Consider the following 13,985-nt stretch of genomic DNA (forward strand, 5'->3'; position numbering starts at 1 on the left):
TTAAGAACTCTTTGACAGCAGATTCATCTGAAACAATAAATAAATACGCTAATAATAAGTTAATAACGTGCGTAGGCGTGTCTTTTTTCAATTTGTATTCATATCCTGAAGATAACACGCTCTTTATGTTTTGACTGACAGCTATAAAAGACTGCTACTTAAACAAAGGTGCTCCATATATCTGGAGCAAACTCCCAGAAAGCCTCAGATCAGCTGAAACACTCAGTTTATTTAAATCCAGGTTGAAGACTCACCTATTCTCAGCTGCATTTGAATAAAGCACCAAATCCACACTTTTAAGCTTAAATTTAAAAACTTATATTTTAACTACTGATTTTATCTACTGTTTTTTTTTTAAATCAATTTTAAATCATGCTTTTTATTGTTTTTGTTTTTTAATGTCTCTGTGAAGCACTTTGAATCACCTGGTTGTTGAATTGTGCTATATAAATAAACTTGCCTTGCCTTGCCTATAACATTTTATGCCGTGTGGCTTTTATTTTGAAGGGACTTTCTCCTTTCTCTACCCTCTATATAAAAGAGGATTAAGTCAAATTTAGACTGTCAGCCTCACCTGCTGGAGGAGACTGAACACTGCAGTTTCCTTAAACCAAACCATGCACTGCACAGTGTACGTACGTAAACAGTAAATGAATCAAGCCAGTAATACTCAGTGCTCCAGAGCGCCAACAAACCGGCATTTCACTTTGCGATTTGTCACGTGTTTTGGAAATACTGAATGAAATGAACCCGCACTAGGACATGAATCTGTTGGATAAGTTTCTTTGTTAAAATCAGCTCAGCGGCCTGATTTCTTTTTGAGCAACTCCACGTAAGCTTCGGTATTGTAACATTTGCAAGTCAGTGTAAAGGTCAGCTGTAATTTGATCCTCTTGCTTCTGAAACATAGATAACAAACACCAGACTGCATTGTTGTGCTTTCTAACACAGATGACAAAATAACTGGAGCACTGTGTGGCTGTAAAGATTTCCTGATCTGAGGCTGAGGACAACAGCGGTCTGCCAGGGAGCTGGACTTTAAGGAAGTGCTACTTCACTGACAGTGCAAACTCACTTTTAGTAGGCCTTAACTTTGGAAACCATGGCTGTCAGTACCCATGAGTGAGTTGCTTTTTTTCTTTTGTGCGTGTGTGTTAAATCACTGAAGTTAAACAATAGCTAAACTTCCTGCCAATTAGATCCATTGATATGTTTTTGCAGTTAAATAGCTGACATTAGCTAGCTGCTGACACTGAAGGATGATGTATGGTAATCATGATAAATGTCAAGTAAATCCAGGAGAATCTGATTCACTGAACACAGTTGTTTTAATGAGTCTCGTAGGTCTGTTGGGTCTTTATTGCTAAGTAAGAAGCTCCAAACAGCATCATTTTGGTAATATGAAAGAAACATAATTAAAATTTGGGAATTTAAAAGTCAAAGTACGTGCTTGTGACCAATGTTCCCTCTAATTTTTCATGTGTCTGAGCGAACACACAAACTCCCTGAGCGGTCCCTTGGACCACTGTGCACAGTGGTTCATGAGCAACAGCAGACATGTCCACTGTGGTCACGCCAGCATCGAATCCATCCAAGTTACATGATTTATTAAAATAATCAAATTACAGCATTTACATTTATGTTAGACTACTTTTAATTAACTGCTTTAGCCCACTTACACGGGTGCAGCCAGTCACTTACTGACTAACACTGCAAAACAGAATTGTTAAAGTTTCAATTTTAATTTCAAATCAGGTTAGATTTTTTTGTGTGCAACGCAGATTTTTTTTGTGCGCAGAGACCGTGCCAGCAGTGCGCAATTGCGCACGCGCGCAGCTTAGAGGGAACATTGCGTGACACTGTAATGACGAGGCAAATGTTAACAGTTAACGTATTTGTAGCGATAATGTGAGTCATATCAAAAGATAAAATGTGCACTTCATAACAACTTGTATAAAAGGGACAGAGTCTCAAAGGTCTGCTAAAGTCTGTGTATTTCCTTTAATATATTAGTATTATTTCTTAATTTCTATTAGTGTTTAAGCGTTTTTTATTTAGATTATCATTATTTTTTTCTTATTGTTGTGTTTTTTATTTATTTATTTACTTGCTAATTGTATTGAGTACAATCTAACTTCGTTTTCATGGTGTGGTAGTGCCACAATTACAGTGAAGTCTCTCATGTCTTAAACAAACAGGAATTTATTCCGTTTTTGTCGCGTATCCGACATGCCTGCAAGTTGCTGCGCGTGTAGGGTGTGTGAGTGTGTGTGTGTGTGTGTGTGTGTTTTAGTGTACACATACATGCAAAAGTTAATCCCTGGTCTTTCGCCGCTGTGAGTCCACCTGACACACCCCTTCTTACACCACTATGATTAGAAGGGAGCTGATCATTCATGCTTAACGTGTCCGAGGTCTCGCGGGTTGCATGAATTAATCATAACCTGAGCTAAATAAAGTATAAAGTATGAGCGGATCAGTGTTTTGTAATAAATAGGTTTGGGGGTTTTCTTTTTTCTTTTTTTCCCGTCTGTGCGCCTGCCTATTATTAGCTACGGAGGCCATCCAGTAAGTGGAGGTGGGTCTATGACGGTCAGGGCTGCAGCTCTGCATCGCACCGTTAGACTTCACCTCAGCGTCCGCGTTTCTGCCAGTGCCATCGGGCTCGTCGCACCGATCCAGAGCACCTTTCCTGAAACATCGGCTATTTCCAAGCCTCGTTCACCTCGCCTTGAAGATGAAGTTAAATACGAGCTGCCGTCAGGTGCAAGACGCATCCGATGGAGCACTGCTTTTTATCTCGTTCATCGACCAACCCGATGCAGCACTTCCTTATGTTGCGGTAAGGATGGTCGGCAACCGTTATGACCACAGCGTCAGAGTGGTTTTAATTCGCTTATTTTATGGGGGAGGCTGGTTTTTGCGATGAACTCGGAGCCGGATAAACAGGCTCAAGAGTCAGTGACGGGGCGTTACATAACGTGTAATGCAGCAGAGCCTCATGACTAGTGTCTCGGTGGTGGAGGGAGGCACTGTTCGGTCCTTCTGGTAGGGTATGCACGTTTTTATCATTCTTGTTATGGCAGATAACCGAGGCTCCTTAAAAAATGTGTTTTTAAGATGATCGACTTAAGGCACTGTGCGTTATATAGTATATCTCACCACATTTTAAAAATCATTAATTAATTCGTGAGTTGCGCATTGTAGTCTGTAACGGGAAAGGGCATTTGAATGAGCAATTGTAGGGGCGGGGTATCTCTATAGTATCAGACAGGCCCAGCCTAAGGTCAGACTGCGAGTTGTTTTGAAAGGTGAGAGAAGCCTATGGTGATGCGGATTATGCAGTGAATGAAGAGCCCGATTTTTTTATGAATGGCTACAAAGTGACCATGAGGCAAAGAAATCATAGTAACCCATGATAGTAATATTTAGAGCACTGTGTGAACCAAAATAAGCAAATGATGCTGCAAAAGTGTTTTGAATAGAAAGTCCTTTTAGTATAAGACCAGCAGAAGTTATGCTTTAGAAAGGGAGCTGCTTTTTTTTTTTTTTTTGCTTTTTCCTGATAGTGGGCACTTGACTTCCAGGTAGGGGTAGCTGGCTTCATTCATAAGAAGGCGGCACTATCTGAGAATATAAATATGAATGGAGGCTATATTCCCGGTCCGCTTACGCTTTCAAGAGGGGGGAGGGGGGGCTCAGATGGAGATTTCTTGTTTATTCGTGTAAGCTCTGCATGTGTAAATTAAACATGGCGTGACTTGGGTTTCAGATGGTTCAAAATCACGTTATGACACTTAACAGTGGTGTTGTCTCTATACATCAAATCAAAAAATAGCATAAATCACAGAGGCTTGTCTGATATAGGGTCTAACACACTGACACCAACCACAGTTCCCTTGGAAACTGGAACAGCGACCTAAATCGTCAGCAACCATTTTCAAGACACAGAAATAGTCTGTTTACCTATTCCTATTGTTTCATTTAGGTGCATGCCACATGCATGAGGGCTGTGATGACTTAAGTTATAAGCTCTGAGGTATAAGGTTGTGGTGCTATGCTTGAGATGTAATGACATGGGGAAAAAAGAAAGGGAATTTTAGGTTTGCTGATGGTTGGAGGAATTGCAGGGATGTGTCACACATGTAGCATTGCAGCAGCCTTTATTAAAAGAGGAGCAGTAGCATTTAAACTTATTTAACTCTTTTGAAACTAAGAGTGCCTTTTCTCTACCTTTTAATTAAGGTTGAATAAAACCAACCTATCGCCTAGCTCTGATTTGCTGTATATCTCCCGTCGTTGTTTGCTCAGTACTTTCATTCTTTTCTACATCAGGAACAATAAAAGGGAACTTGTGAATAGACACATGGAAGTCACGAGGCCATCCCCTGATAGCAGGCAGAATTAGCAGTGCAGATGAAGCCTTGTCAGTGTCTGTCCCTGTAGCGTTCATGGCAGGGTAGTATGGGACTGAAAGTGCTAATACACGACTTTCTGCACACCTTTATATTCTTACAGGCCCCAGCTGACGGATTCTGATATGGACTATGAGAGACCAAACGTTGAAACTATCAAGTGTGTGGTGGTAGGAGACAATGCAGTTGGGAAAACCCGCCTCATCTGCGCCCGGGCCTGCAATGCCACCCTGACTCAGTACCAGTTACTCGCCACACATGTACCCACAGTCTGGGCAATTGACCAATACAGAGTATGCCAGGAGGTGAGTAAGAAAGCTCAAATAGTTTGGGGTTTTTTGGGGTTAGAGAGGCTGGTGGTTGTAGAAATACAAATATTTTTTTGGCATCTATCAGGTTTTAGAGCGCTCAAGAGATGTTGTGGATGATGTCAGCGTGTCACTCCGCCTTTGGGATACTTTTGGAGACCATCATAAGGACCGGCGTTTTGCATACGGCAGGTGGGAAAATGTGAAATTCTATGGTCTTTTTACCATCAGTTGCTTTCATCTTACCTGAAATAAGCAAGTTTGCCCTCTGGCTTCCCTTTAGGTCTGATGTTGTGGTCTTGTGCTTCTCAATCGCCAATCCCAACTCTCTGTACCATGTAAAGACTATGTGGTACCCTGAGATCAAACACTTCTGTCCCCGTGCTCCTGTCATCTTGGTAGGCTGTCAGCTGGACCTGCGCTATGCTGACCTGGAGGCAGTGAACAGGGCACGGAGGCCTTTAGCTAGGTACTCAGCTTTGCATTTATCTCTCCATATGCAAGAACCTTCAAGTTTCATGACTGAAAGGTTGATTTGCTTCTGATTAACTTCTGATATGTTATTTTTCAGACCAATAAAATCCAGTGAGATTCTTCCCCCAGAAAGAGGCCGGGAGGTGGCCAAAGAGCTGGGAGTACCATATTATGAAACCAGTGTTGTTGCTCAGTTTGGAGTCAAGGACGTCTTTGATAACGCCATCCGAGCTGCGCTCATTTCACGCCGCCACCTGCAGTTTTGGAAATCTCACCTCAGAAATGTCCAGCGACCTCTCCTTCAGGCACCCTTCTTGCCACCAAAACCTCCCCCACCTATAATCACTGTGCCACCTCCCCCTACTACCACAGAGGAGCATCCAGCCGGTCTTCTCGAGGACCCACACTGTGCCGATGTCATCCTGGTCCTGCAGGAGCGACAAAAGATTTTCGCACACAAGATATACCTGGCGACATCCTCTTCAAAGTTCTACGACCTGTTTATTATGGACATGCAAAATGAGGACACCGAAAAGCCCCCTCGGGGTCCGATCTCTGGGCGAGAGCTGCTGATGCGTGCCGCAAGCTTTGATGTTTGTGAGAGCAGTGATGATGGCGACAGGGCCAACCTGAGGGCCTGCACTAGTGACGGGACCTTGAAAGACTCCGAGGTCGCCCGGCGGGGCAGACTGCTCTCCTCGTGGAGCCGAGCCTTTGTCAGCATCCAGGAAGAGCTTGTGGACGACCCCATAACGTACAGCCCCAGGCCTATGACTGTAGTCCACATGGACCAGTCCATGCAGCTCGGTCCTTTTCGAGCAGTTCTTCGCTACTTGTACACTGGCCAGCTAGACGAGAATGAAAAAGAGCTAATGCACATTGCTCACATCGCTGAGCTGCTGGAGGTCTTTGACCTGCGGATGATGGTGGCAAACATACTCAACAATGAAGCCTTCATGAACCAAGAAATCACCAAAGCCTTCCATGTGCGGCGGACAAACAGAGTCAAAGAGTGCTTGGCCAAAGGCACTTTTTCTGGTGAGAGCAAATCATTACATGTATTTGTTTGTCTGCCCAGCTTAAAGTAAAGTGGACGCCGGTGTAAGTGAGGTTTTACTAGCTCTCACTTCTGCATTGCAGATGTAGTTTTCAAGCTAGATGATGGGACGATCATGGCCCACAAGCCTTTACTCATCTCTAGTTGTGACTGGATGGCAGCTATGTTTGGCGGGCCTTTTGTTGAGAGCTGCACCAAAGAGGTGAGTCGAGGACAGGCTAAAATCAGCCCTGTACGAAACACGTATTCTACATAGTTCAGCATTTATAGTTACATACTCATTACCAGTCAAATCATAAGTGCATTTAATTAGCTTATAATTAAAGAAAGCACACTTGTGTAGCACATCTCAAATACACAAAGTGGCTCGTGTAGCAGACCAATGGACTACGTGAAGTGTGTAAAAAGTATAATTAGAGGACTGCAAATCTGCTGTAATACAATTACACTGGCTTTGTGATCCAAGCGTACTGCAGTTCTCTGAGGCCTGCTAATTGTGCCTGATTCTACTATGAATTAAAAGTACTACAGATTCATAAAACGCCTGATAGAAGATAAAGTTTTTAGATGGTTTGGAATTGAGATTGTGTCTTTTCAAATGATCCATAATGTATCAGATAGCTCTGTAAAGCTATATTTAGATCACCTATGAAACCCATGATGTGTCCCTCTCTTGCTGCACAAAAAGTAAATATTTTTTGTAGTCTGATCGTGTAAAATGTTGTACAGGAGATTCCTTCTCACTCTTCTTCTCTCTGTGCACACCTGCTGAATCCTTCAGGACCTGAATCATGTTCTATTTTGTATGTTTTCTGCTCCTAAGGTGCTGTTCCCCAACACAACTCGCAGCTGTATGAGGGCTGTGCTAGAATATCTGTACACGGGCCGCTTTTGTTCTCGCTCGGATCTAGATGCAATGGAGCTCATTGTTCTTGCCAATCGACTTTGCCTCCCCCACCTGGTTGCACTTACAGGTATTACATTTGGTATCATTTTCCTGTAAAGTACAGGATTGTATGACATGCAGCCGCAGTGTGCCCTTCCAAGCCGTTGCCTACAGAGAGCAGCTTTTATGTTTCTTTCAGAACTCTACACAGTAACAGTGCTGACGGAGGCGGCGATGATGGGGGCTGACATCGATGGAGATGTGCTGGTGTACTTGGATATGGCCCAGGTAGTGTGACCTGCCAATCATTTCGAGCAGGGATTGTTCTTAACGCACTTATACAACGCTGTGACAAAATAGATTTTATTTTTATTATTAATGAGGGCATTTCTCAGAGGGGACTTCTCTTGAGGCTAAAATAGTTTTCACAGGCAGTAGGTGGGGCAAAAGACACATTAAATTAAACTGCCCTTACCTAGCTGAAGGATTTTTGGTGCATGAGCAACTGGGAGACAGGAATCATGCTCAGCACTGTACATCATCCTGTCATTAAGTTTCAAATGGGTATATTTTCCATTTACCCGGCAAGCTCATTTTGCTCATTTTTAATTTATTTGGTGCAATTCACCACTGAAACACAAACATTAAAATGAAATTACATGTTGTTGTACTGCCGCCCGCTTTGCCAGACCAGAATATAGCAAACAAATCAAACTGGTTAGATTTTTTTTGTTTGTTTTCTGTGTGTTTGTGTTTTCGCTTGTTAGCAAGGAAAATAAAAGGGGTAGATTTGTGGGAAATATATTGGAGAAAGACGGTTGATATATATTAGAATCCATTAGAATCCTTAGAATTTGTTACTTTCTGCTGTACTTTGTTAGTTGCCATGCTAACTGCAGCATGCTAAAATTAGCATAGTAATGCTACCATGACTAAGCTTCTAAGTGCAGTACAAATTTACTTAATGGCTCTGACAAAGAAGTGTAAACAAGATAGTCTAAATATAAGGTCAACTCAAATGGCCTCTGTACTCCAAATATAGATTGTTTTTTTTAAATATGTGCATTTCATGTCAGCAAACCCTAGCACTGCTTTTTATCTCCAAAACAAAACACACAGAGTGATGATATATGACTTTGTGTGCTGACAGTTCCACGGTGCCCAGCAGCTCACTGGCTGGTGTCTTCACCACATCTGTACCAACTACAACAGCATCTGCCGCAAGTTTCCCCGAGATATGAAGGCCAAGTCTGCAGGTAACAAACATCTGATCAATCTTTAATGCTCTCCTCTCATTCGTAGCGAACACCAGTGTGAGACAGAGAGGAACTAAAGAAAAGATTGTCTTGAAAATATTTATTCTGATTCAGAGAACCAAGAATACTTTGAGAAACATCGCTGGCCGCCGGTGTGGTACCTGAAAGAAGACGACCACTACCAAAGGGCACGCAAAGAGCGCGACAAGGAGGACTACCTGTACCAGAGGAGGCAGTGTAAACGCAAGTGGCTCTTCTGGAACCTTCCTTCTTCCCCTAACTCGAACTCTTCATCTTCTGGCTCATCTGCAGTCATCTGACGGAGTGGTAAGGAGAGGCCCACTCTGCAGCGCGTCATTGTGGATGCAAGCTCTAAAAGCTCCAGTCAAACATAAGCGCTGCTGGCTAGATACGCCCCAATTATTCAGGCACACAGTTACATTTACTGTTTGCTTACCTCTGCAGTCAAACAGCACTCCAGGTTTCCAAGCTCAGCTCAGTCTAGCGGTCAAAGTAATGAGTTTTGTTTCTTAGATTTTTAGCTTGTTATACGCAAGACTCAAATCTCAGTGATATGAACCTTACTGACAAACAGTACAGTACATCTGGCGCAAATATCACCTCACGTGGATTGTTGTGCATTCTGCCACCCAAGTTTTAAGTTTAAAAAACAGGACTCTGCTGGCACAGAACCTTTCACCCGTGGTGTCATCAGTTACATTGAACTGATAACCAAGTGCTGCTTATCAGCTGCAACAACCAGCAATTCAACACAGAATTTAAGTCTCAGAGATATAACACACAGGATGTAACTATAGCATGGCCTACCTGGAAACAGTTACTCCGATCATGCCTATTATTATCGTGGATGCATAAGTTATAAAATACTGGCAACTTCTACTCATGTATATTTTTGTACAGTCGTTCTATTTTTGAATGTGTACAGCTTGCATCACTGAAGGCGATGCAAGCCTGGACACAATCAACTTGTGATTTGTGTCCTCTTGTCACAAAAGGGCTGTCGTTTACATGAATTGATTCAGTGTCCAGAGACACAAGAGATCCCAAATCAGAGAACGAATCAGTCTTTTCAGTAAAATGCCAGCAAAAACAAACCAGATCAATAATATTTACTACGTGTCATTCAATGAGGATTTTTATCAGTTCTTCACTGAAGGTTTCCGCTAGTTTCCCACAAAGCTGCATTTCTGGAGTTGAAGAGACCACGTGGACTCTGTGACGGCGATGTGTATCTCTCTCTCTCTCTCTGGTGATGATTTAGCCTTTAGTAATTGATCTTAGTTGATTAGAGGTTGCAGTGAGATATGTAAGACTCGCGCATGCATGAGGCCTCCTCACGGCCCTTCATGTGAATTCATCAGTACATCTTCTACACACCCAGCACTTTCTGGACTCTTCTCTGCAGAGACAAAAACACGCACGAACTTCCAGTAGTGGCGTCCTTTTGAACAGTGTTAAGGACAGTTTGGCATCATGACACACTCAAACAAATCTTTATTATTTCTTTTAAAGGAACTGGGAACTGGCTGCATCGCTAAGATGTTCAAAATGTTTCCAAAACAGTTGTGAAGAGGTTTCAATCAAATCATTTTTCTTGATTTGTTTCGCACGCCTCACAGTATACGTTCAGAGCTGTCATCTACTGTTGTACTTGACTGTCAGAAGGGCTGCAGCATTTCGATCAGCAGTCACGGCGCTCAGTGAAGATGGGTGGTATTGTAAATTGTAAAAAAATAAATATCAACTGCAAGTAACTTGCATCACTCTAATGTGCTGTTACCTAAAAATGTGCACTGCAGGCAGTGAGCAGAATTATACAGTATTGCCGAGTAATACACACACTGAATACAGACTTGACTTATCTGACTTGCATTTAGTTACTGTGCAGCTACAAACTTGTTTAATACTCATTGTGTTTACCTCCATTATATATCTTACTATACATACAATTTACAGGCAGTTCAAATATACAGTTGACTACTAGTAAAATAGGATAGTAAAGTAGACACATTGCATTATAAAGATCTACATTCATAAAACATGCTAATGCTATGTAAAAGAATCAGTTCCAGCATTTTCTTTTCAGGCTTGCTTTAATCCATTATGATAATTCTTTTCAACTGCATTTTTAAGTAGTCATAATTAGAGCCAAGAAAAGAGTTTAAAATAATTAAGTGGTATGAATTAATTCAGCGACAAAGGCTAAATGTATTGCTTGTATTAATTCCTTGAGTAATAACTACACTGCATGAACAGAGCCCCGCCAAAATAGATGACATTAATTTGCAGTCGTTTAAAAATGTAACGCATATCAGAGTGGTGGTCCTGGTGTTCGAAGCGGTATCTTTAAATTGCTGTCTTTTATATTAAGTCATCTGTTGTTAAGCAAAGAAAAAATTGAGAACTTTCATTTTTAGGTATTTTAATCAGCAGCAGAGATGACAGCAAACACCAGAAGGCTGATGACCCTCTGATTTTATTCTAATTCTGAATGTTTTTAAGTGCTCAGTTATTTGAGTAATAGATAGTGTTTAGATAACTCAAAATACAGTTTAGTGTACTTTAGCAGCAGGAGGGTCTATATTGCTATAGCTTGCCTTGATGGTAGGACTGATGAAGTTCATCGTTCGTTTAGACTTGGTTTCCATTCCTCAGTGCATCGCATTTCTCAGCGAATCTTCTGCTGTTTTGCATCAAGAACACCTCATGCCTTAATGTACAGTGTACTGTAGTGTGTGCTATTGAATGTAAAGTAGTGTTACTGTGGTCACTAGTTTGTTTGCTATATCGTAAGCTACAATGGTGCTCTCTAGGCTGTGTGTGTATCTATAAATGTACATAATCCATAATTTGGATATAAAGCAATCAGTCAGTGTGTGATTCGAGGAGTCCAGTGAGTGTATGTCAGTTTGAACACTGCTAAAGGTTTATGATTTTGTTTGTTTGTTTAAAGCTGAAGGACAAGATTAAAGACTCTGGCTATTAAGGCCACACTAGACTAATGACAAACCATCAAATTTGTGACATTAACCATGAAATTAATGCAGGGATTTCAAAATTTTGTTTCATTATTTTAAAGTTTCTTTATGTACTCCACTGAGCTCCAATTTCTGAGACTGCATAGTAGCAAAATGCTAAGATAGTGTGGACACTGGAAGCTAGATGGTAACTCTAAATGTAAATACATATATATTTGACTTCTGCAAGTCGAACTCGACATAGCAATCAATACAAGCTATTGCATAGGTTAACATACATACTGTTTTGTACTATGCATAATGAAATGTCTGACTTTGAAAGTATAAACTTGCACTGCTTTGTAGCACTGGGTTCTCTTCAAATTGCATTAAAGGGTACTGCAACATCATTAGATGAAGAAGTAGACAACATCAGGTTAAAATAAAGAAGAAGAAAAATAAGATCATGAATTATAAATTAGTTACTACTGGGGCCCTTTTCCATTTGTTTGGGTGCTAATATCACAGCTGCAGAGAAGCACAAACCAAAGGGAGCTTTAGCAGCACCAGGAATATATATTATATGCTGCACAATCACTACTGCATAGTTTAAGAGGCCTTGATCAGAAATGGTTGAATATTAAATGAAATTTTAAAAAAAACAACAAACAATAACAAAACAATAACAGAAAAGAAAAAAAACTTGAATGTTTTCTCAGTGTTCAAAACCTGGATGACACTTTGTTTAGTCACCAGGTTTTTATTTTCTTTGTCTTCGTTCTCAAGAGCTGTTTTTATTGTTTGGGAGCTATAAATATGAAATTCTGTAGCATGTGTTCTTGAAAACGTGTAAATAATATTTAATAAATAAACAAAGAGCAACACGTGGAGTCCGGTATGGTGGAGTCTGTTTATTTGGTCGTGTTACGTGAAATTTGTGCAGCCTCATCACACGTCAGAAGGACCGAGCCCTGCGCAGAGGCGGCAGCAGCAGCTGAAGCAGAAGGAGGAACCTGCAGCCAAACAAGCCCGAGCCGACAACTTTTGAGACATGGTAATGTTTATGACACATGTGTGCTACTATTCTTAATGCTAGTTTAGATGCCTGCTGCCTGTGTGTAGTTTTATTTCAGGTTAGCTGTCGACTTGCGCAGACACTCCGACGCTCAGTAATACACTGCATAAATATAAACAAGCTAAAATAAGTAAAGGCTAAACTTGCTAGTTTTAGTAACACATTAAAAGACATTGGGACTCGCTTTTAGTACAGCCTTGAGTTTACCAGTAGAAAACAAAATACAACGGAAAGCAATGACGTGAAACGGAGATGGGAGCCGTTAAAAGTTAAATATAGCATCTAATGCATTAGCAATTCTTGCGGTGTAGCGCGCGACCGGCTCGGTTTAACGACACACGTGACATAAATTAAAAATTTGTGATTGGACAATGACGTTGCCTACAGCCGTGAGGACCCAATTCCGCCTGTGCTTTTTATGCAAACTACGTTATTTTTCTCTTGGTGTGCAAACATGCGTAGTGATATGCTGCTGATGTGTCATCTAGTCGAACAGGTGTAGGTGAGTTTAGATTAAGCTCTGATTGGCTGAGTGTGGCAGCAGGTGATCTAATTGTAACCAAACCTGATCAAGCACAAAGGACCGGAGGAGGGCGGAGGCATACTAGCTTTGCTAATCAGCTGACTTTTAAGTAAGCGAAGGGGAAAAAGTTCAACTGTCCAGGCTAACTGCAGGTGATTGATTTGTGCTTTTATGTGTGTCTTTTATCAAGATACTTCTTTATGATTTGAGTTTCTGTTCACACTTAAGCATCAATGTATCAATATGTGTCTACAGAACATTAAAAACTACAAAATCACTTACAGCTGTGGCTCTCCAAAGATATTTACCTCCATCAATGTCTGGCAAACATGACGCTCATCATTGATTTCCTTTTGCTTTTGTGGAGCCACACTGCATTGATGAACAAGCAGAGCACATAGAGAGTCTTCTACATCTGCCGGTATGCACAAGCGTTTTTTGACCTGAACCTGGACTGCCACTCTGTAATTCAATGTTTCTGAGAGCCTGTTGCTGCAGAATAACACTGTCTGACTCAGAATATTTCCTAAATGATAGATGCCTGGCTAATCGCTGTTGTTCTGCAGGCCATACTGGCTCCTATTTTCGGGCTCATCCTTTTGGGGCTGTTCCACACGGAAGCAAAACAACACACCCTCAGCTCTCAGGATGCTTCTTTCTGTCAGTAAGTCATCAATGAGAGCTGTGATCATAGTGTGTTTGCAATGATACAGTTGTTCATATATTTAAAATTTCTTTGAACTGTTCTTTTTCCAGGGTGGAACGGTTGTGCAGCTTAGAGTTATAATATGACAAGAATTAGGTGCACTAGTGTGAGTTTATTTGGGATTTTCTCCAATCCACACAGGGTCAAAAGTATGCATGCACAGTCTTTTCATAAGTGGTGCTGAAGATGCTGCAGTGTCTTTTAACTTGTCCAAGTCCAAGGCCTATTAAGTTCTTGGTAGTGATCATGGTTGACTACTAAGTGGTAGTTTGTCTGTCACTGTGAAAAGGATTTGTTTGACAGCATT

At 41.3% G+C, this 13,985-nt stretch overlaps 2 protein-coding genes across 7 annotated transcripts in view; both read left to right on the forward strand.

Moving 5' to 3' along the window:
- The first annotated feature begins 646 nt into the window (after positions 1-646).
- Positions 647-10,884, forward strand: rhobtb2a (Rho related BTB domain containing 2a). Of its 5 annotated transcripts, XM_085179305.1 has the most exons (11): positions 647-832; positions 952-1,122; positions 4,519-4,720; positions 4,812-4,915; positions 5,007-5,192; positions 5,295-6,235; positions 6,338-6,456; positions 7,078-7,228; positions 7,340-7,428; positions 8,291-8,396; positions 8,511-10,884. In XM_085179305.1, the coding sequence occupies exons 2-11, from the start codon at positions 1,103-1,105 to the stop codon at positions 8,714-8,716; spliced, it is 2,124 nt and encodes a 707-aa protein (XP_085035431.1). In that variant the 5' UTR covers positions 647-832; positions 952-1,102; the 3' UTR covers positions 8,717-10,884. The 5 variants fall into 5 exon arrangements, with proteins under 5 accessions (XP_085035431.1, XP_085035430.1, XP_085035428.1 ...); XM_085179304.1 differs by having other exon boundaries at positions 647-1,122; XM_085179302.1 differs by lacking the exons at positions 647-832; positions 952-1,122 and adding an exon at positions 2,165-2,842.
- Positions 10,885-11,008: 124 nt separating this feature from the next.
- Positions 11,009-13,985, forward strand: part of pebp4 (phosphatidylethanolamine binding protein 4) — a 55,738-nt gene continuing 52,761 nt past the window's right edge. Inside the window, exons 1-3 of one of the 2 annotated variants that reach the window (XM_085179317.1) lie at positions 11,009-12,428; positions 13,340-13,393; positions 13,539-13,636. In XM_085179317.1, coding sequence (XP_085035443.1) covers positions 12,426-12,428; positions 13,340-13,393; positions 13,539-13,636 — 155 coding nt within the window. In that variant the 5' untranslated portion in view covers positions 11,009-12,425. The remainder of the gene's footprint in view (positions 12,429-13,339; positions 13,394-13,538; positions 13,637-13,985) is intronic. The other variant, XM_085179318.1, reaches the window with a different exon arrangement.

Source organism: Neolamprologus multifasciatus, chromosome 12 (genome assembly GCF_963576455.1).
Source record: "Neolamprologus multifasciatus chromosome 12, fNeoMul1.2, whole genome shotgun sequence".
NCBI lineage: Eukaryota > Metazoa > Chordata > Actinopteri > Cichliformes > Cichlidae > Neolamprologus > Neolamprologus multifasciatus.